The following is a 19,764-nucleotide window of genomic DNA, read 5'->3' on the forward strand; positions in this document are numbered from 1 at the left end:
CTGGGGATTGAACTCAGGACCTTACTCTTGCGAGGCAGGTGGCTGAACCACTGAGCTAAATCCCTGGCCCAAGAGCAATCTATTTTTAATATGTTGTAGTAATATAAAAATAAATATATTTACTTGAGCCACTAAATTCTAGGTATGTTATTCTAAGAAAGTTATTATTATCTGTATGTAAAGAGAAAAGAATATTAATGGAATCTTTAGAATTAAAATCTAGGCCGGGCGTGGTGGCGCACACCTGTAATCCCAGCACTTGGGAGGCTGAGGCAGGAGGATGTTGTGAGTTCAAAACCAGCCTGGGTTACATAGGGAGTTCCAGGGGCCCGAGATTTAATTTATCTCAGTGGTTCTACCGCCTGCCTCGAAGACCTGAGTTCAATCCCTGGTGAAAAAAAAAAACCCAAAACATAGTGAGTTCCAGGTCAGTCTCAATTACATAGTGAGACCTTGTTTCAAAAAACAAATAAACAAACAAACAAAAAAAAAAGAGAGAGAAAAGAAAATCTAGGAATAAACTAAATGTCCATTGAAAGATAATGGATATTGTACAAATTACACTCATTTTTATATGATAAAATAGAAGTGACAGTGAATGAAATATAGCTATAGTACAATATTAGGATGAACCTTATAAAGATGAGACAAAAAAATTGCATAAAGATATTTGCAGGGAAAAAGGTACACAAAACACTGTATCTTATTGTGGAGGTACATTTAGATTAATAAAAGTATATATATGCCCTTGGAAGTGATACACATCAAGACAATTTTATCACTGGTGAATAGGATTAGGAGGGCCACATAGAAAATTTCAGTTAAATGTAAGATTTTTAAAAAGTGGATATAAGCCAGGCATGATGGTGCTTGTCCTTCATCCCAGCACTCAGGAGGCTGAGGCAGGAAGATTGCAGTGAGTTTAAGACCAGCCTGGGTCTTGGGATTTAGCTCAGTGGTTCTGCTGCCTGGCTTGAAAGCACAAGGACCCAAGTTCAATCCTGGTACCAATGGTAAAAAAAAAAAAAAAAAAAAAAAAAAGTGTGTACAAGGTTATGTTTTATTCTGTTTTTCTTTTTTTGCAAACTAGAAATATTTCATAACATCTGCAAAAGAAAAATCATCCATCTTATAAATTGAGGAATGAACAGAAGGAAGCATATTAGGAGAGGACTGCAGTGCTTGGATTGAGGATGTGGCATAGTGTCTGGCACACAGTAGGTGCTTTACACACAGGTACTTTTGTTGCTACCATTACCACCATCATCATGGTTAAAGTCTAAAGATACAGGGGAATTGTGAAGAAATGTAAAACCAGAGCAGGTATCTTTTGCTGGGTGTTTTATTCCCCTCTTGGCTAGCCTAGTTTGGAAGGAATCTAAGGATCAGGAGGTGCTAGCCCCAAGGCACAACGGCTACATAAATTTCTATTGACTCATTCCCAATGTTGTCACACAGCCACACCCCAAACACACACACCTTTCCTGCGCAGCACTTAAAAGAATTCAAGGGCCTTTTTTCCTCTTATAAGTGGCATATTCTGAGCTAAATAATTCCATGTTACAAAATAGTCGGGGTCCCTCACAGAGCTCCAACGAAGAAAGGAGAGTTGACTATTCTTGTAACACAGACACTCACAGAGGCTAAATCAGAGGTTCCTAACCTGGTGTTCAAGAACTGCATGAAATCATGTATGTTAAACAGTTTACAATTGAAGTTTTTTGCCCCCCTAGGTAGTTATTTTCTAAATCCATGACTTCCCCCAAAGAGGGGAAAATGGTCAGATGATTTGCTTAAGCCTAAAGTCACATGGTCCTGAGTGCTGATGGAGTCCTGACCCAACTAGTTTTTCCCCACCTCATGATCAGAATATGGCTTATAACAAACAACCTATCGTTAAAATGTAAATAAAATAAATTATTGGTAAAATAGTGTGTCATGCTCAATGACTGCTAAGATGCAAGCGTTATTAAACACGAACATATTACTTTGGAGGAATAGTGTTGTTTGGTTCAGCTGTTGGGCAGTCACTGTAATGCAGGTGGGTGTTACTTTACAGATGGGCAATTCAAGAACAGTTTTCACAAGCCAGACTGGACTTGCTATACAATAAATGAACCTGATGCAGCAACTACATACGATATTTTACAATCATCAAGCATAAGCATGAAGCCGGGCACACGTCTGTTATCCCAGCACTCTAGGAAGCTGAAGCCAGAGTATCCGAAGTCTCAAAAAGTAAAAAGAGGTGGAGATGTAGCTCAGTGAAAAGGCCCTGAGTTCAATCTCCAGTATCACAGCGTTAAAAAAGCGCACAGAGACTGATCTAGGCTTGGGAGCGGATCACGAACCAAGAATGAGATTTCCATTTCCCCTGGACCAGCCAATGTCTGTGGGCGTCGCTTCTCTCGGGTGTAGAAGGATGAACCAGAGGGCCTCCCAGATACACGTGGATAGGATTAAAACATGCAGGACACCCTAAGTTCTCACACAGCCTCCCCTTCTAATAGCAAAGCACCAGTCATGGCCCCAAAGTGATCCAAAGCAGCCTGAGAACGGACCGACGCCCGCACGCCCGCACCGCGACAGTGGGCCCCGAGGTGGCGCGCCGGGAAGAGACTTTGGAAGGCAACGCCCCGGTTGGGACTCCAGGATCCTAGACCTATACATTTAGCACTTGAAAGAAAGCGAAAACGCCCGAACGGCCTGCCGAGACAGGACTGGACCAGTTTAGCCAGGGTGAGGCGGCAGCAGCGGGGTGGGACTCAAGTCCCGACCTGGTTGCGCCAGGGAACTTCCGGCCCGGCGAAGCCACGTGACAGGCGCGCCCTGACCCGTGCGCATGCGCGCCGCTCCCGGCGCTGAAATTCAAATTTGAACGGCCGCAGAAAGCCGAGTCTGACGCTGCTGGCTGAGAGTTGAGAGTTGGTAGTGGATGAATTCTCCTGTTGGGACTTTTTGTTTTCTCCGGGAGACACGCTGAACCCCAGACTCACTTTTCTTTTCCTGAATTTGAACCACCCTTTTCGCCGTCCCACAGTCGGCACGCGACGCCCGGAGCGATGGACCCTTTTACGGAGGTGAGAAAATTTGCGGGCGCGGCCAGCCATGACCCCTTTCGACTCCCACCCTCTCTCCCCTCTAGCTGTCAACCTCTGGCTCACCCGCCCGAGAGCGCGTGCGTGCGCGTGCGCAGTGCGTGAGAGCGTGGTGGGTTTGGCGCCCCCAGAGCCGGGGAGACCAGGTCTGGTTGCAGCTACTAACTGCTCCGCGTCTCAGGTTTTCCCGTGGCGGTGGTGTTCCTGCCCTGGCTGAACGAACTCGGGGAGGAAAGCTTTGAGCCCGTCTTAAAAGGCGGTAGTGCAGAAGCTCTGGCAGCCCCTGTTACTGCAGTGGCCCTCGGGAGTCCTGTCGTGATCCCCTTCCTGGTCTCTTTCCCTCTGCCCAGAGTGAGTCTTGGATCTCACGGAACGAGGCCTGCTAAAAAAAGCTGGAATCGCTGGCGGGGTGGTGCCCAATGAGTCAGGGCTGCGTGTGCAGCCACTGCCTGGAGACGGGAGGGGATGCGATATGGCGATTTGCGTGTTTAAGGTCCTCCTAACGAGAGGGCCACGCAGCATTAAGATGCGCAGGTGCCTGACCTTTGCGTCCACCCCCCGTTGCTCTTGTAATTCGAGGTTTCATACCTGAGATCTTTTTTGAAAGTAAACAGGGCTGGCTAATCCACTGGGTGGAAACCAAGACTATTAGCCCAAGATTGAAAAAGAGAAAAACCTAAAGATGTAAATAAACCATTCAGTGTTTATGGAGTGTTACTCCCAACAATACCTGCCTCTTTTGTTCCTCAGAAATACAGTGTGGATTGCATTGCTATTTTGTCTCTAGTTTTAGGTTCTTGTTGAGGATGCATATCTACACATTGAGGAGTTTCGTTTTGCTGGTTTGTCTACCCGTTTTAGTTTTACGAAGTTCCTCTTTAGGCTGTTGTGCAACTTCCAAACTGCAATTTTGTGTGTGCTTAAAAGTAATTCTACACTAGACCTAAAACCTAAATGCGGTGGAGTGGACTAATGCATCCTTTTAGAAATAATTACAACTCCATAAGTTAAGTCTACACACTAAAACTTTCTTTTTTTATTTTTTAATTGAATTTATTGGTACATTCTAGGTAGACAGTACAGTTACATTCATTACTGGGATCTTGTACCTTTACATGCCAGGTCTTGGTTCTCATTTTTTCCCCTTGTCCCCACCATACTAAAAATTTCAACAGTTAAAAATTTATCTGTATCCAAACAAGCTATTTTTGTTTCAAATTTTCAGTTATCTTGTGGAAAACATCAATTTGTTCAGCTTATTTAAAGGTTCTAATAGGAAAATCCAACACATTTTTTAATTAGTTTTAAACACTGGGGCTGGTCATGCACTAAATGTCTGTCATTTACATTGAAGCTAAAAAGTACATATTATTTTATGGTACGTGTTACGTTACAGCCTGAAGACAAGGCTGTATGTTCTCTTTAGTAACTGACAAGAAAGAGTGAATGCCTGGGAAGAAATATTTTGGAAGTTGGCTGAAAATTTTTTCTTAAAAATGTCATTTTGAAGCTAGTGCAAATCTCAGTTAACTGAAACGTTCTGTTTAGATAATTTTAGAAATGTGTTTTGGTTTCATACGTATAGTTTTATCATGAACGTTGGATCAGTTGCATTTGGAATAACAGCTTTCACAGCCTTTCCTTAATTGGTAACAAGTGAACTAGTTGAACTAGTTCCAACTTCTAGGTGCTTGATGATGGCATTTGTAACATTTTTTGTACAATGAAATGAACTGCTGGTACATTTTCTCTTATAAAGGACTTAGGGGGCAGGGATTTAGCTCAGCGGTTTGGTCGCCTGCCTTGCAAGCACAAGGACCCAAGTTCAATCCCCGGTACCAAAAAAATAAAAAGGACTTAAAGTCATTATAAAGTGACTATCAAGAGCTTCCTTCTCAAAACCATGGAGCACAATAAATTAAGAGACAGTTTTCTCAGTTTTTCCAAGGGTGACTCATAGCAGCACTAGCCTGCAAATAGGAAAGGAATTAAATCATTTACATGAATCTCAAGACCAGTTCTAATTCTCTTGATTAACTGTGGTCCACAAAGGTTACAGTCATCCTAAATTCAATTTTCTTTAAACAAGGCTTTGGCATTGGTTCCTGCCTCTGCTGCTGTCCACCAGCTCTTGTCAGAATCCCAGCCTTTTCTGCCTGGAAAGCTCCAATATGATCTCCAGCTTTCTTTGTTTTTGTTTTTTGTTTTTTGTTTTTTTTTTGAGACAGGGTCTCACTGTGTAGTTGAGACTGACCTGGAACTCACTATGTAGCCCAGGCTGGTCTCAAATTTACTGCAATTGTCCTGCCTCAGCCCCCCGAGTGCTGGGATTACAGGCGTGTGCCACCACACCCACGGCCCTTGATCTCTAGCTTTCAATGTGATCGCCCATCTCCAGAGAGGAATCACCTTTCCCATTGCTCATCTCACTTGCATTTACTGTTGAACTGAGCCGTTTGAAGGCAGGAATTGTTCTTTGCTGCTCAGAGATAACTTTCATCAACATCAAACACAAATAATATATTTCTGTATTAACACAGTGGACAGCTATTAAGTACCAATTATTTTATAAATCTATTAGAACATGTTAGCAATTTTTTTTAACTGAAGAAAATTTCAAAATACATAAAAGTGGAATAACTTCATGCACCCATCATCTAACTTTTGCATTTATCAACATGAGCCATATTGTTTTTTGCTTTATCCTTTCTCACCTACTCCACTGAATTATTTTGTTTTTGTTTTTTGAGATAGGGTGTTATGTAGTCCAGGCTGGCCTTGAACTTGCAGCAGTCCTCTTCCTGAGTGCTGGGATTACAGTCATGAGCCACCACACCAGGCTCCCACTGAATTATTTTGAAGCAAATTTTAAGCATCATATGCAGTGGTACCTTGGTTCACAAATTTAATTCTTTCTTTGATTCTGGTTGCAAACTGAATTGGATGAGAATCAAATATAATTTTCCCGTAAGGTCAACGTTGAACCTAACCATTGAATTTGATTCGGTTCTAGTCCAATTTGGTTTGCATCCAGAATTGTGGAAAGAATTAAGTTTGTGAACCAAAGTATCGCTGTAATTTCATACACAAATACTTTAGATATGAAAGACTCTTTAACAAAGCATAATAACAATGTCATTATCACATTTAAAAAATTAAAAGTAATCCCTTAATATTATGGATAGCCTGAGATTCAGATTTCCCCAAGTGTTATATATTTTTATACTTTATTTCTTTGAATTTGGATCTGGACAGAGTACACAGGGCAGTGTGTGTAAGTGGTTCTTTATGAAGCAACCATAAATAGAGAAAAGAATTTTATATATTTTTATACTTTATTTCTTTGAATTTGGATCTGGACAGAGTACACAGGGCAGTGTGTGTAAGTGGTTCTTTATGAAGCAACCATAAATAGAGAAAAGAACCCATCTCAGATTGATTCACGGACTAACAAGCAATTGTGACATGCATTTGTTATCATCATCGGGTAGCAAAAATTTTGATGTGAGGTTGGCTTGTTCTGCTGACAGTAAGTTTCTAAAAAGACCAATGGCTTTGTCAAGAGACAATTTTAGTGACATGGTTAAAAGAACCCAGACCCTGGATCCTGGATCTGATCCTGCTTTGCCTCTTTTTAGCCCTGTGACCTATCTTGTGTTACTTAGCCTGTACCTCAGTCTCTCATCTGTAAAGTAGTAGAAGAAATAGAACCTACCAAGTAATTTTTTTTTTTTTTGGTATGGGGGATCAAATTCAGGTCCTTGTGCTTGAGAGGCAGGCAGTGGCGCCACTGAGCTAAATCCCCGGCCCAGCCAAGTAAGGTTTTGAAAATGAAATGTGCCAGACCCTGAAAGTACTTTATATTAAATTCTGTGTAATTGTTACATTATTTTTGTACTTGTCAGATGAATTTAAAATCAGACTTGCTACTCTTAACACTGGTATAAACTCATAGTTTGAAATATTATCAAAGGTGAGAGTCATTTCAGTCTAAGAGTAGTACAGAAAAAGAGCTAGAAGTGCTAAGTCACAATTTTTTTTTTTTTTTTTGAGACAGGATCTGCTATGTAGTCCAGGCTGACCCTTGAACTCACTATGTAGCCCAGGCTGTCCTGGAACTTGCAGCAATTCTCCTGCCTCAGCCTCCCAAGTGGTGGGATTACAGGTGCGCACCACCATGCCCAGCTACAACTTTTTTTTTTGTACCTGTGATACCAACTCAGGACCTTGTACTTGCCAGGCAGACACTGTGCCGCTGAGCTAATTCCCCGGCCCCTCCTATATTGACACTTTAAAGGGATAAAACTAAAGTTAAAATACTTTCATGCTAAATACTTTTAGCACCTACTAAGAGTTAAGAAGGAGGATTATTTGAGCACAGAAGTTCCAAGCCAGAATAAGCAAAATATGGAGACTCATCTCTTAAAGAATAAATAAATAAAATACTTCCTGAAGGCATTTTAAAAAACAACTTATGAGATATTTTAAATCCTGTACGTGCAAGCTAAGTATAAATAAAGAAAAAGACTGTCACTGTTTTCATTTTCCAGAATTAAGTAACAGTCTCTAGATTGTATTAAATTCTTGAGACAGTATTATTAGTAATAGCTATTCACACTTATTGAGCTGTTGAGTTTATGTACTTTAGATTTAATCATTTCTTTTACATTGGTAAACTTTGGTGTTTATCAGTTTTTTTTTTTGGCTTATCTATAACTTTTTAAAATCTGGGAGTTTTTGAATCTAATGCAAACAGTACAACACTTGTGTATGTTTGAATGGCAAAACCACATTCTTTTGCTGTGACCCTTTGCTCCTGGTAACTGAAGCTGTTCTGACTCATAAGTATTCTAACGGACCAGAATGGACTGTGGGCATGACCATGCCTGAATACAGTTTGGCGGTTTGGTGTCTGCAGAGATCATGGGGAAAATTATCAGACATTTATGAATTTTTGTAACAGTCTGATCACATTTGAGTTAAGGAGATTTTTAATTAGAGGGTGAAGTCTTGTGTTTTGGATTTGGTTCCAAGGCATTTGGTTTAAATTACTCTTTCAGTGGCACAGCATCTTGATTTAGTGTCCTTAATTTTAATGAACTTTAAATGAACTTTAAATTAAAAATTATTCCTAAGATGAGAGTTGTGCCTTGTTCCAAATTTAGCTCATGTTCTTTTTGCATGCTCAAAGGATTTCTTAAACATTGTTCCATTTAATTAAGGAGTTAGAAAGATCAAAAATAGTTTAGTTCCTCAGTCTGTGCTAAGTATTATATCTGTGAATGTAGGATGGTAGTAATCTGTTTCTTTTCTTTGGGTATGTATATTTGAAAGAGATTAAATTGTTTTATACCATGCTCATTCAAATAGGAACGTCAATTGATTCAGAGTAAGAGAAGAGGAGTAATCATTATTTTATGTTACACAGCTGAGATTTGAACTTAAAACTAGTTAATATATGTGGATGTTTAATGAAATAAAACATGAACTTAGCTTTATTTTTCTCCTAGAAAGTGTCTTATGGAAGGAGTTTAATCTGCCATCTCTTGCTACTTGCCACCATCACAAATCCAGGGGGCCCTATTGGTCTTGCTGCTGTAATAGCAGCAAACTAAAAATTTAGTGGCTTAGAATAAAGCATAGTCATTATCCTTCAGCTCTGTAGGTCAGAAGTCTGAAGTGGATTTTCCTGAGTTAAAATCCAGGTGTTGGCAGGATTTTTTTTGTTTTGTTTTGTTTTGTTTGTTTGTTTGTCCCTCCTGGGAACATTAAAGGAAACTGTCCCTTTTCCAGCTCCTAAAGGCCCCCTGCATTCCAGGCTGTGGTCCCTTTCGTCATCCTCAGAGCTACCAGTCACACTACTCTGCCCTCTGTTTCTGTCTACATATCTTTCCTAACTCTGATTTTTCTGCCTCCTTCCTTCCCTCTTTTCCTTTGTAAGAAAGAAACCTCTTTGCATTGGACCACCAGATAATCCAGGATAATCTCTCCGATCTCAAGGTTCTTAATCACCTCAGTAATGTCTGTTGTGCTATAAGGTAACATTTTCACAGGTCAGAGCATTAGGACATGAACATCTCTGGGAAATCATTATTCTGCTTGACAGATTGACTTAAAAACCATTTTGTTTTTGCCGGGCGTGGTGGTTCATGCCTGTAATCCCAGCACACGGAAGGCTGAGGCAGGAGGATTGCCAAGAGATCAAGACCAGCCAGGGCTACATAGTGAGTTCCAGGTCAGTCTCAGCTACATAGCGAGACCCTGTCTCAAAAAAAAATTTTTTTTTTTATTTTTAATGATTCATCGGGTCCCAATTGGTATTGGGCTCAGCTGGGCTGTTCTTCAGCTTATTTTGCTTTGGAACATGAGGATGTTCCAGTGCTCTGGTAAATTCTCCAAGGCAGAATGGCCTGAGACCTGAGTCATGTGACTAGGGGTTGATGCTGGACGTCAGTAGAGTGGTGATTTTCCAGCAGGCTTAACCTGCGAGTTCTCAGTGGGGCAGTGGTCTGAGAAAGGAAGAGCAGAGACTGTAGGATTTCTTCAGGCCAAGGACTGGAAGTCACACCATACAGTACGTTACTTCTGCCATATTTTATTGGCACAAGCAAATCAGAAGGCCAGCCCAAATTTAAGGTTGGGAAAACCAATTATACCTTTTGGGGAGAGCAAGGGCTGGAGATTTGGCTCAGTGGTTCTGTCACTTGCCTTGCAAGCACAAGGACCTGAGTTTGATACCCAGTAGCAAAAAAAAAAAAAAAAAAAAAGTGTATTTTTTGGTGAGAGCAGAAAGAACTTGTGGCTGTTTAAAATCGTGTGATTATCCTTGTGCCTTGTTCCTTAATATTCTTACTGAATCTGTAATGATTTTGAGATTGCAGTGGTATCTGGTAAGTCTTGCCTTAAATACATAGGATTTCACTTTTGAAATGTATGTAACTGTTACCCTGCATGACGTTTGATGGCTTTAGATGCCCAGGTTTTTGTAAACCTTTGACTAAACTTGTGTTTTAACACTTTGCTATGTTATATATATAGAAACTGCTCGAAAGAACCCGTGCCAGGCGGGAGAACCTGCAGAGAAAAATGGCTGAGCGGCCCACAGCTGCTGCCAGGTCTGCAACTCATGCCAAGCGACTGAGGGAGCCACTTTCAGAAGCAAGTAACAAGCAGCCCCCGTCCAGTGGTGAAGGTAAAATATTGGCAGTGGTGTGGAGTTTTTCACCCCAACAGGGACAGAGTGGCTGGCTGCATTTTCAGATGGTGTCTCTGGCATGAACAAGGAAACAGAAGGCTGACTGTGTACCAGTGCTGAGTTAAATATACCTTTGTCATGCTGTGTTTGCTGACCAAACTCTCTAGGACTGTGCTCAAAGTTTAGACTTAATCTCCAGGAGTGCAGGAATTAAAAAATCAACCCACACACACATCTTCACCTGGAATCTTCTGTTCTTTTCAAAATCCAACACCAGTCTTTTTCCTGGAGTGTGTAACAGTCTTGTGTAATAATCTTCCTTATACTATTTGAAAAATCTTAAATATAGAAAGTGAGTATTACAAAGGGCAAAACCAGTGTTGCAAACACAGGCATGGGGCTGGCTTAGTTCTTTTGGAAGCTAGCCATAGAGTGAGAATTTATTTTCATGTTTATACATTTTGCAGAGAAGTAGGTATTACGTAATTTTGTATTTTGTGATATTTAAGCCAGGAACATGGGACCTGGCTGTAGTCTTGGATCTTCTATTTTCACCGTGACACTGTCGAGTACTTCTGAGAGTATTATATACTTGAAAGCTAGTGCTGGGAACTTCATGTTTTTGATTTTTGAGACAGGGACTGGAACTCACTGTGTATCCCAGGCTGGCCTTGCACTCATAGTGCTTCTCCTGCCTCATCTTGCTGGGATTACAGGCATGCACCACCATCCCAGCTCATTTTGACATTTAAATGAAAGAGCTCTACACTTGCAGAATCTGTAGAATCCTCACTCTCCAGATGTTTCATGTTAAAATAGGAACACTTTAAAAGATGATTAGATAGGGCCAGGGATTTGGTTCAGTAATTCTGCCACTTGCCTTACAAGTGCAAGGGCCTGAGCTCCATCCACGGTTCCAAAAAAAAGATTAGATAAAAAAATGATTAGATGAGTTTGTAGACTGATCCATAAGTGAGTTAGGAAGGACTAGGAAGTTTCATGGTGTGTGTTTAATTATGTTGTTGATGAGCACAGCCATGACTTCCCACTGATACTACTGTAGTTATTGCTAAAAACAATACTCGGAGATGAGATGACCTGTATTAGATTTACATTCTTACAAAAGTATTTTCAAGGGATATATTGAAAGTCATTCATAGGTGGGAAATAATATGCCTTAAGTTTGAAAAGCTCCATTTTAGGGTATTTTTCACTTACTTTATAGGTGTTCTCAAAACTGTGAAATATTAAATACTGTATCAGTGACTTCATTTGGTATTGACCAGAAAATTCAGTTGCTTATTTTGATCTCGGCCTCTCTCCTGAAGCTCAAGCCAAGTGCTTTTCTGTCCTAGCTTAATAGTTATTGTCCATGAAAGATTGTTTCAAATACAGAAGTTCTGTTTTCTATCTGTATGACTCAGTGGGTATCTTAATTTCTCCATACTTGACTTTTCTTACCTAAATATGAGGTAGTGGGTTATGTGATCTTTAAAATCCCTTAGAGGACTTGCTTATTCTGTGTGCATGTACTTTCTTTTTCTATAGTCTTATGACCATGTAAAGTATTATGCATATATTTTAGGATGTTGTTTAAATTTTCATTATGGATTTCAAGTCATAAATTATATATTCATTTAAAAAAAGTCTTTCAAATTAGATTTCTGAGTTACTGAATGAGTGGCATTTTAATATATGTTTTGTGACTAAAACATTTAAATTAAGTATTAGAGAAGCAATGTTTTATTAATTTGTTAAGTACCTACCTCAAACTTCTCATGCTGTGAGGAATTATGGAATTTTCAATTTTTTTGTTCTTTTTAATCTAGAGAAATCTTGTACAAAACCGTCACCATCAAAAAAGCGGTGTTCTGACAACACTGAAGTAGAAGTTTCTAACTTGGAAAATAAGCAGCCAGTTGAGACAGCTGCTGCAAAATCTTGTTCTCCCAGCCTGGAGTCTCATCAAACACCGCCACCGACACCCACTGGGGTCAGGGACTCTGCGGCTGCCCCAGCATCACAGACGGGCCTGGGGAGAGAGCTGCACCCGAGACTGGAAGTAGCTGCAGGCTCCTCAGTGAAAACACGCATGCAGAAACTTGCAGAGCAGCGACGCCACTGGGATAAGGACACAGCAGGTACCAGTGATGTGGGTGGAGGGGTCTGTCAGTCTCCTTTGATAAGATTCAGTTTGGTATTTGGAAATTTTATCAGTTAATACATGAAAGGCACATGCTTTGGTTTTTTTTCTATACTCAGAGCATCCTTCGTTTGCAAATGGTTTTTGTGCCAGTATTATTAAGGTAGTTATGTTCTTGAAGTACACTGGGACAAGGTTCTTGGACCACTTCACAGTAGCTTGGCCAAGAAACCTGCCCTGGGATGGCAGCTGAAATTCAAACCCCAATAGTCTGATAAACTACTGTAGCGACCTGCCTGCTTGCTGTCTCTTGGCACACAGTAGCATGCCGATGATGTATGGCAGTGATGAACCACCTTTTAGAACTTTCACTGATACAAACAGCCCATTGCTGCATGCATGCTGTGGGTTTGCCACCACTGGTTTATGGTGTCCTTTAATACCTGTTCATTCTAGTGGTGGGTGAGCTTCAGCATATTTCTGGGTAAAGCCCAGGGAGCCAAATGAGTAAATGTACCCGAGCAGATGAATGTGCTGTTTCTGCTTTGTTTTATTTTTTGCCATTTCTGTTTTATAGGAAATATCTATAGATATCAGAGTGCAGATTTTTCTTAATTATAACAGAAGTTGGTTGGTTTTTGTTGTTGTTGTTGTTGTTTTGTTTTGTTTTTGGTACCAGGGATCAAACTTGGGACCCGGCACTTGTGAGGTAGGCAGTGGCACCACTGAGCTAAATCCCTGGCCCAAGATGGTCATGTTTTAACATGTGGTCAGAAGAATAACCAGAGCACTAAACATTTTAGATTGTAAGGATTGTCGTGGTTTTGAATATTAGGAAAACAGTTGTTTAAAATGCCTGCCTTGGTTGTAACAGTAAATCTCTCATATGGCACCATCTCTTCTCTGATTTTAAGAAATGAGACTTGTGAATCTAGGGTTTATAATGAATGTCTTAGTGAACCCTAAACAAGGCTGTGGATATAAGTTAAATTGTGTTAGGACTTTAATTAAAATATAATTTATCTGAAATCTTTCTGTAGAAAATAATTAGAAGAGTCAGAGATCTATTAAGTGCACTCCTAAAACATGGCCATGATTGTCATCTTCTTAGAGATGCTTATTCTACAGAAGGTGATAGAAATATATGAAAGGTTATTATGGCTGGGTGTGATGGCTCATGTCTGTAATCCCAGTACTCTGAGAGGCTGAGACAGGAATATCGCATATACAAGCCCAGTTAGGGCAATTTGGTGACATAGTGAGCAGGACTCAAAAAAAGCTGGAGGTACAGTTCATTGCAGAGGCCCTGGATTCAATTCCCAATATAGGCAAACATAAGAAAAAGAAAAAAAGAAAAGGTATTGTAGGGAAGGTAAAGAGAGAAGCTTTTCCTGAGGACTCAGGCCAATAAGCTGGGCTTTGAAGGACACCTGGCTTTAGAGTATGGAAATAATCTAGGTAGAAAAAGGTAATGTGTGAGAAGCACAGAGGTAAATAACATGAACACAGTGTGTAGTTTTTGTTTGTTTTTTTTTTTTTTTTTTGGTACCGGGGGTTGAACTCAGGTCCTTGTGCTTGCGAGGCAGGAGCAGGAACCACTGAGCTAAATCCCCGGGCCCACAGTATGTAGTTTTAATGTATAGTGCAGGTGGTAGGAAAACAAGAGATAAGTTTGAAAAAGCAGCAAGATCCACATTTAACCTGGAGGTAAATGGAAGGTCCTAGCAGTTTATAGCAAGCAAATGTTTTAGAAAGTTCAAGGAGGGATGAGATAGGGCAGAGATTTGGAGGAAGAAGACCAGTTAGAAGGCCAGTGCTGTAATCTAGGTGCACTAGACCTGTGCAAGTGAAGAGAAGCTGAATGTAAAAAAATCTGTAGGACTTGATGATTGGTTGAGAATGAGTGAGAAGGGAGGAAGAAGACAGCTTTCTGGCCCCAGTGATGGATAGTTGGTGATGTCGTTTACTAAGAAGAGGAGTATGCTTGGGGCCACCTGGGCTTCAGGTGTGTCATTTGGGATGCTTATGAGAAAGCCAGCTGGAGGTAGCTGCAGTTGGAAGGCCACGGAAGATGGGCCATAGAGACAGAGGAGCTCGGAGAATGATGTGATGAATGGAGAAGTGATATATTTTAGAGATGTCGAGAAATACAAGATCTGCATGCTAGGTACTGGCATCTAGTGATAATAGCAAACCAGCTTCAGGGCAGTGAGTTAGACAGAGAGCAGGTTTAGTGGTGAGTGAATATTGTATGAAGAAAAAGAAGATGCTTAGTTTTATTTTTTATTCTTTTGTAATAGATAAAGATTTATTTATTTCTGCTTGAGCTTAAATCTAAGGACTTTGCACTAGGCCTTAATTCCAGCTCTATGGATGGATAGATGGATGAATTTTTTTAAAAATTTGAGACTCACTAAATCATTAAGTTTCCCAGGCTGGGCTCAGACTTGTGATCCTCCTGCCTCAGTCTCCCAGAGTGCTAGGACTGCAGGCTCCAACACTATACCTGGGTGGCTTATGTTTATTTTTAGGATGAATGGGATTGAACATATTTATTTTCAGAGAAGACAGACTTTGTAGAGAGGAAGAGGGATGATTTGGAGCAAGATTTCTCAAGAGGTTTTAGAGGCGTAGAACTAGAAATTAGCCAAGAGTGGAGGCCTTGGACAGAAGGCGGGGTTCCTCTTCCCTTGACTGAATTTGTGGAATAGGGAGTGCCACAAACCTCGGCTTTCCTCTATATGTGTATGCACACAGGCCTCGGTCTTTCTTCAGCTAAGTGTCACTATTTGGGTTCGCCTCCAAATGAAGCACAAAAACTGATTTGGCCTGTGTGCTGTCTGAAGAGTAACTATATTTAAAATTAAATAACATTTTGCTTTTCAGTTGTCCTGCCACATTTCAGGGGCTCACTAGCCACATGTGGCCTGTGATAACTGTATCACAAGCATAGATACAGCACATTTCCATCTTGAGGAATTCCATTCCACAGCATTGGTCTAGTTCAGTTTTAAAACAAAAGTTCCTGTAGGTAGAATACACAGTCTTAAGTTATGCAATATTACAGCACCATGAATTGCTTCTAAAAATATAACGTAAACATCTGGTATCTTACAGCATTCATAATCAGAAATTGAAAAAAGCAGATGTTAAGAGTGTTTTCTTTTAAAATTTGGATAAGCATCATTTGCTTTGAAAAGATATCAGATTTTAATAGTGCAGTATTTCATGCATACAAGAGTGGTTTTTTACTACTACTCTCATTTAAAAATTCTCTATGGAATGCTCTTGTTATTATGCATTGCAAGTGTAACTCTTCCATTTTTCTAGACACATTTTCAGATGATGTTCCCACGAGCTCCCTCATTTCTCCAATGCCATCGGAGGTAAAGGCTGCCTGCCCTCCCAAATCCCCTCTTTCTGGTGCTCCAGCAACCCCAGTTGGGCGAAGGGGCCGTCTGGCCAACCTTGCTGCCACCATTTCCTCCTGGGAAGATGATGTAAGTTACTCATCTGCAAAGCAAAGCAGTGTACAAGAACAGCCTGGTACCACTTGTTTATCCAAATTTTCCTCTGCAAGTGGAGCATCTGCTAGGATCAATAGCAGCAGTGTTAAGCAGGAAGCGACATGCTGTTCCCAAAGGGATGGCGATGCAGCTTTGAACAAAGCCTCGTCTGCCAGTGCTGCCACTACCTCTGTACTTCATGCCTCAGTTTCCAGCTCTGTGGTGAGTCAATACCATTTTGGGCTTGGGGACCATATTTGTTTTTTTTTTTCTTTTTTGGCTATTAGAGGTAATGATATACACGTATGTGGGTATGTATTTTATAGTATATGTATCTGTGTGTGTATATGTATCTGTGTGTGTTTATATGTAGTTTTAGAATATTTGCTTCATAGAAAGTGCAAATCGTAAATTTGGTGACCTATCTTAAGATAAATGAACATTTTGAAACTGAAATCACCCTAATTAAATGCAAATCCAAAGTATATAATAATGGAATGGATTGAGCCTCCTTTTGGTCGAGGGGACCACTAGAAATGAATCTCTCCGTTAGAATGTTTTATGGATGTGTGCACAATACTGCATTTATTTCCTAAGAGACATAAACTAGTGGCTGTAGTTGCGTCCAGGAAGGGAAACTGTCAAACAGGAATGTGAGGGACACTTCCACTGTGCACACTTTTGAAATGATTGAAACTTTTACTTTATGCATGCATCATCTCTGCAGTTAAAAGGTAGTCTAAAGAAAAAAAAAAACAGTGTTGTGTTATGTTTCTGATGATTGTCTGTTAATGCCTCATAATTAGAAGTGTGGCATACTAACTTTGTATAACTTACTTAATCTTGCAAAGTCATATTTTTTGGCATGTAAAATGGGGAGAATAGGGCTACTGGGAAGGTTAAATAAGGTAGTATGCATAATGCACTTACTATAGTTCCTGGCTGTATCCTAAATGTTTAAGAATTTTTCATAATTAGACATTGAGTACTTGATACTCTGGCTTGAGGATCTCTGATCTGAAAATCTGAAATTGAAACTCTTCAAACTCTGACTTTCTGAGCACTGACACAATACTAGAAGTGGAAAATTCCACACCAACCAACTTTCACTCATGAACTTACTGAAAATATTGTGCTAGCTTTGTCAGCACATATACTAAAAAATGTTGTATAAAATGACCATCAGACCATGAGTCTAAGCCATATATTTAACATTAATGCGTTTTGTGTGTAGACTTGGGTCCCATTGCCAAGATATTCTATTATGAATATTCCAAAGCCTGAAAAACCTGAAATCTGAAACACTTCTGATCCCAAGCATTTTGGCTAAGGGATAGTCACCTGGGTTTTGTGAATTGATGCTAGTTAAAATACAAATAAAAATGTAATTTGATCACATAGTTAAAATTTAATAGAGATACTAGTGCAATTATATGGAAAAATTTTATAAAATAGGGAATCTCCCTACTCCTAATACTTAATTACCCTTTAATATATAAACTCATAATTTAAATAATAGCATTCAAACCATATGAGTTAGTTTGAGCTATTAGAGAATAAGATTTTTTTTTTTAAATAAGCTTTTCATAAAGACTACTAAGGAATTAGAATTTTTTTGTTAGGGACTTCCTGAGATATTATGAAGATTACTTAGCCTAATTTTTATCATGTTTCAGAAAGCTGCTTCTTCTCCTGTGAAGTCTTCTACATCCACCACCAGTGCTAAAAACTGTGAGGTACAAAATCCTGAGGTACTGCAAAAGACTGTTAGTCCTCTGAAAACAGAGGTGTCAGAACCGGCTGGGAAGGCTGCTTTATCCCAGGGAGTTGGTGCCAGAGAAGAAGGAAACAGAGAAATTCGTCTGCAGTCTCAATCTAAAGACAAATCTACAACTCCAGGTTACGTATTTTAAAAATCTGAAGTTACTGTTGTAGTCAAGCTTCTTTTCTCAGCAGTTTAAATGTCTAGTTGTGACTGATGGTGTTCTTTCGTCAGGACAAGTGCCTAATGTCCTGAATGAGACTTCTCATTCAGCTTTAATTGATGAGTCCTCAGGAGTCAGGTGGATCAGCTCATTAACTAGTCCAAGTATTCAACATGTTCATTGTAACAGTTTAAATATGTTTTTTTCCAGAAGGATCATTCTAGATATTTTTTTCTACATTTTTTTTTTATGTAGGACAAAATTATACAACTGGAAGTTATATTTTACGAGTGTAATGGAGGAACATTTTTGGAGGCAAGTGTACAGAGCAGTGTTTCTCAGTCTTCAATATGAAGTCACCCCAGTAGCAGAGAGAAGTTGAGTGGTCATTAAACTGATTCCATTGCCAGTTATATATTCTTTTCTTATTTTCTTTCTTTTTTTTTTTTTTTGTTTGTTTGTTTGCTTGTTTTGAAGCAGGGTCTCATTATGTAGTTCAGGCTAGACTTGAGCTCACTATGTAGCACAGTCTGGCCTCGTTCTTGTGGTGATCCTTCTGCCTCAGTTTCCTAAGTATTGGGATTACAGGCATGTGCCACCATGGCTGGCTCCAGTTATGTTTTCTTATGTGTACACTGTGTATACATATATAACATATAAAAGCCCACATTTCTTACCATGTTAAACCAACGCCCCATGAAAGGCTATGTTTATCTTGTGGTAATTTATATCTTCTGGTACTTGGCATATATTGTTGGTTAAGAAATACAGCACTAAAAAAATACAGTGCAACAAAAATAAAAGTATGGTGTAGCTATACGGTAACAGTTTACTTTGAACTGTGTCCTTTTTCAATGGAATGGCAGTTTTTATTCTAAAATTTACTTCTTGGAAACACAATCCTTCCAAAAGCTATATAGTTAATCATAAAGGGGAAGTTGGCAGAAAGTTAACAGTAGGGAAGGTGTTGGTTATTGGGTAAATAGAAGCCAGCAGTCAGTTTACAGATGAACTAAAGTAAAAATTTCTATCTCTACCACCACCACTGTGACCAAAAAAACCCAAAAAAACAAAAACAAAAACAAAAAAGTTAAAAACAATAGCAAAATTCTCCATGTGAAATAGGACTAATCAGCAATTTTCTAAAGACTTAAAAGCTTAGATAAGAAACATTCATTTTATTGTTCTTAGTTCCTGGATAGTGTCAATACTTTGCTATCAGGGCCTCAGAGATGCTTATTTTAGATGTTTCTTTGTCTCCTTAATGGCATCCCATTTGAAATATGGCATGAAATGATGGTGACAAGGGGAGTCCTCAGACTATGGCCACAGGTCAAATTCCACATTTTGTTTTTTTCTTTGTAAGTAAAGTTTTATTGGAGCATGGCCATGCCCATTTACTTACATATTTCTGTGGTTTCTTTCATGGTGTAATGCAGAGTTGAATAGTTGTATCAGAGACCATGCGTCCTGGAAAGGCCAAAATATTTATAGGAAAATATGTGCCCTTGTCTTATATAGATAAGCCTGTTTTTATATAATACAACCCCAGAACTCTCTTAAGAAAGTGATACCCCATTTGCCCACTGTAAATGTACTGTTTTTTACATCAACTCAAGTAAGTGTTATTTTAAAACTTTGTAAAAATGAAGACCTACTTTTGGTGATGTGGATAGTTAATTGTTTTCTTTTGAGGGAGGAAAGGAAAAATCCCCAGATATTCACACGATGGACGTCTCAAAAGCAAAATAAAATAGATTGAACTAAAGAAATATAGTTGGAAGTCGTCATGGCCAGGACACTTTATTATTTATTTGTACATGTATAGTCAGTTTCTCATCACTAAAATTTTGATTGCTCAATTTGAGAGTTTTTAAATCCCCATTGCCCTCTCTAC

At 39.5% G+C, this 19,764-nt stretch overlaps 2 protein-coding genes across 5 annotated transcripts in view; one reads left to right on the plus strand and one right to left on the minus strand.

Moving 5' to 3' along the window:
• The window catches only part of Kiaa0895 (KIAA0895 ortholog), a 55,367-nt gene extending 52,202 nt beyond the window's left edge, over window positions 1–3,165 (minus strand). For all 4 annotated transcript variants that reach the window (XR_002025919.1, XM_010640493.1, XM_010640492.1 and 1 more), the window contains exon 1: window positions 2,997–3,165. Coding sequence is in view for 3 of the 4 variants with exons in the window: in XM_010640493.1 (XP_010638795.1) it covers window positions 2,997–3,110 (114 nt within the window). In the remaining variant the exon portion in view is untranslated. The remainder of the gene's footprint in view (window positions 1–2,996) is intronic.
• Anln (anillin actin binding protein) overlaps window positions 3,010–19,764 on the plus strand; it is a 61,669-nt gene continuing 44,914 nt past the window's right edge. Inside the window, exons 1-5 of the mRNA XM_010640494.2 lie at window positions 3,010–3,080; window positions 10,137–10,290; window positions 12,123–12,434; window positions 15,767–16,164; window positions 17,619–17,841. Of these exons, the coding sequence (XP_010638796.1) occupies window positions 3,063–3,080; window positions 10,137–10,290; window positions 12,123–12,434; window positions 15,767–16,164; window positions 17,619–17,841 (1,105 nt within the window). The 5' untranslated portion in view covers window positions 3,010–3,062. The remainder of the gene's footprint in view (window positions 3,081–10,136; window positions 10,291–12,122; window positions 12,435–15,766; window positions 16,165–17,618; window positions 17,842–19,764) is intronic.

Source organism: Fukomys damarensis, unplaced genomic scaffold (genome assembly GCF_012274545.1).
Source record: "Fukomys damarensis isolate Sample0158 unplaced genomic scaffold, DMR_v1.0_HiC HiC_scaffold_17, whole genome shotgun sequence".
Taxonomy (NCBI): Eukaryota; Metazoa; Chordata; class Mammalia; order Rodentia; family Bathyergidae; genus Fukomys; species Fukomys damarensis.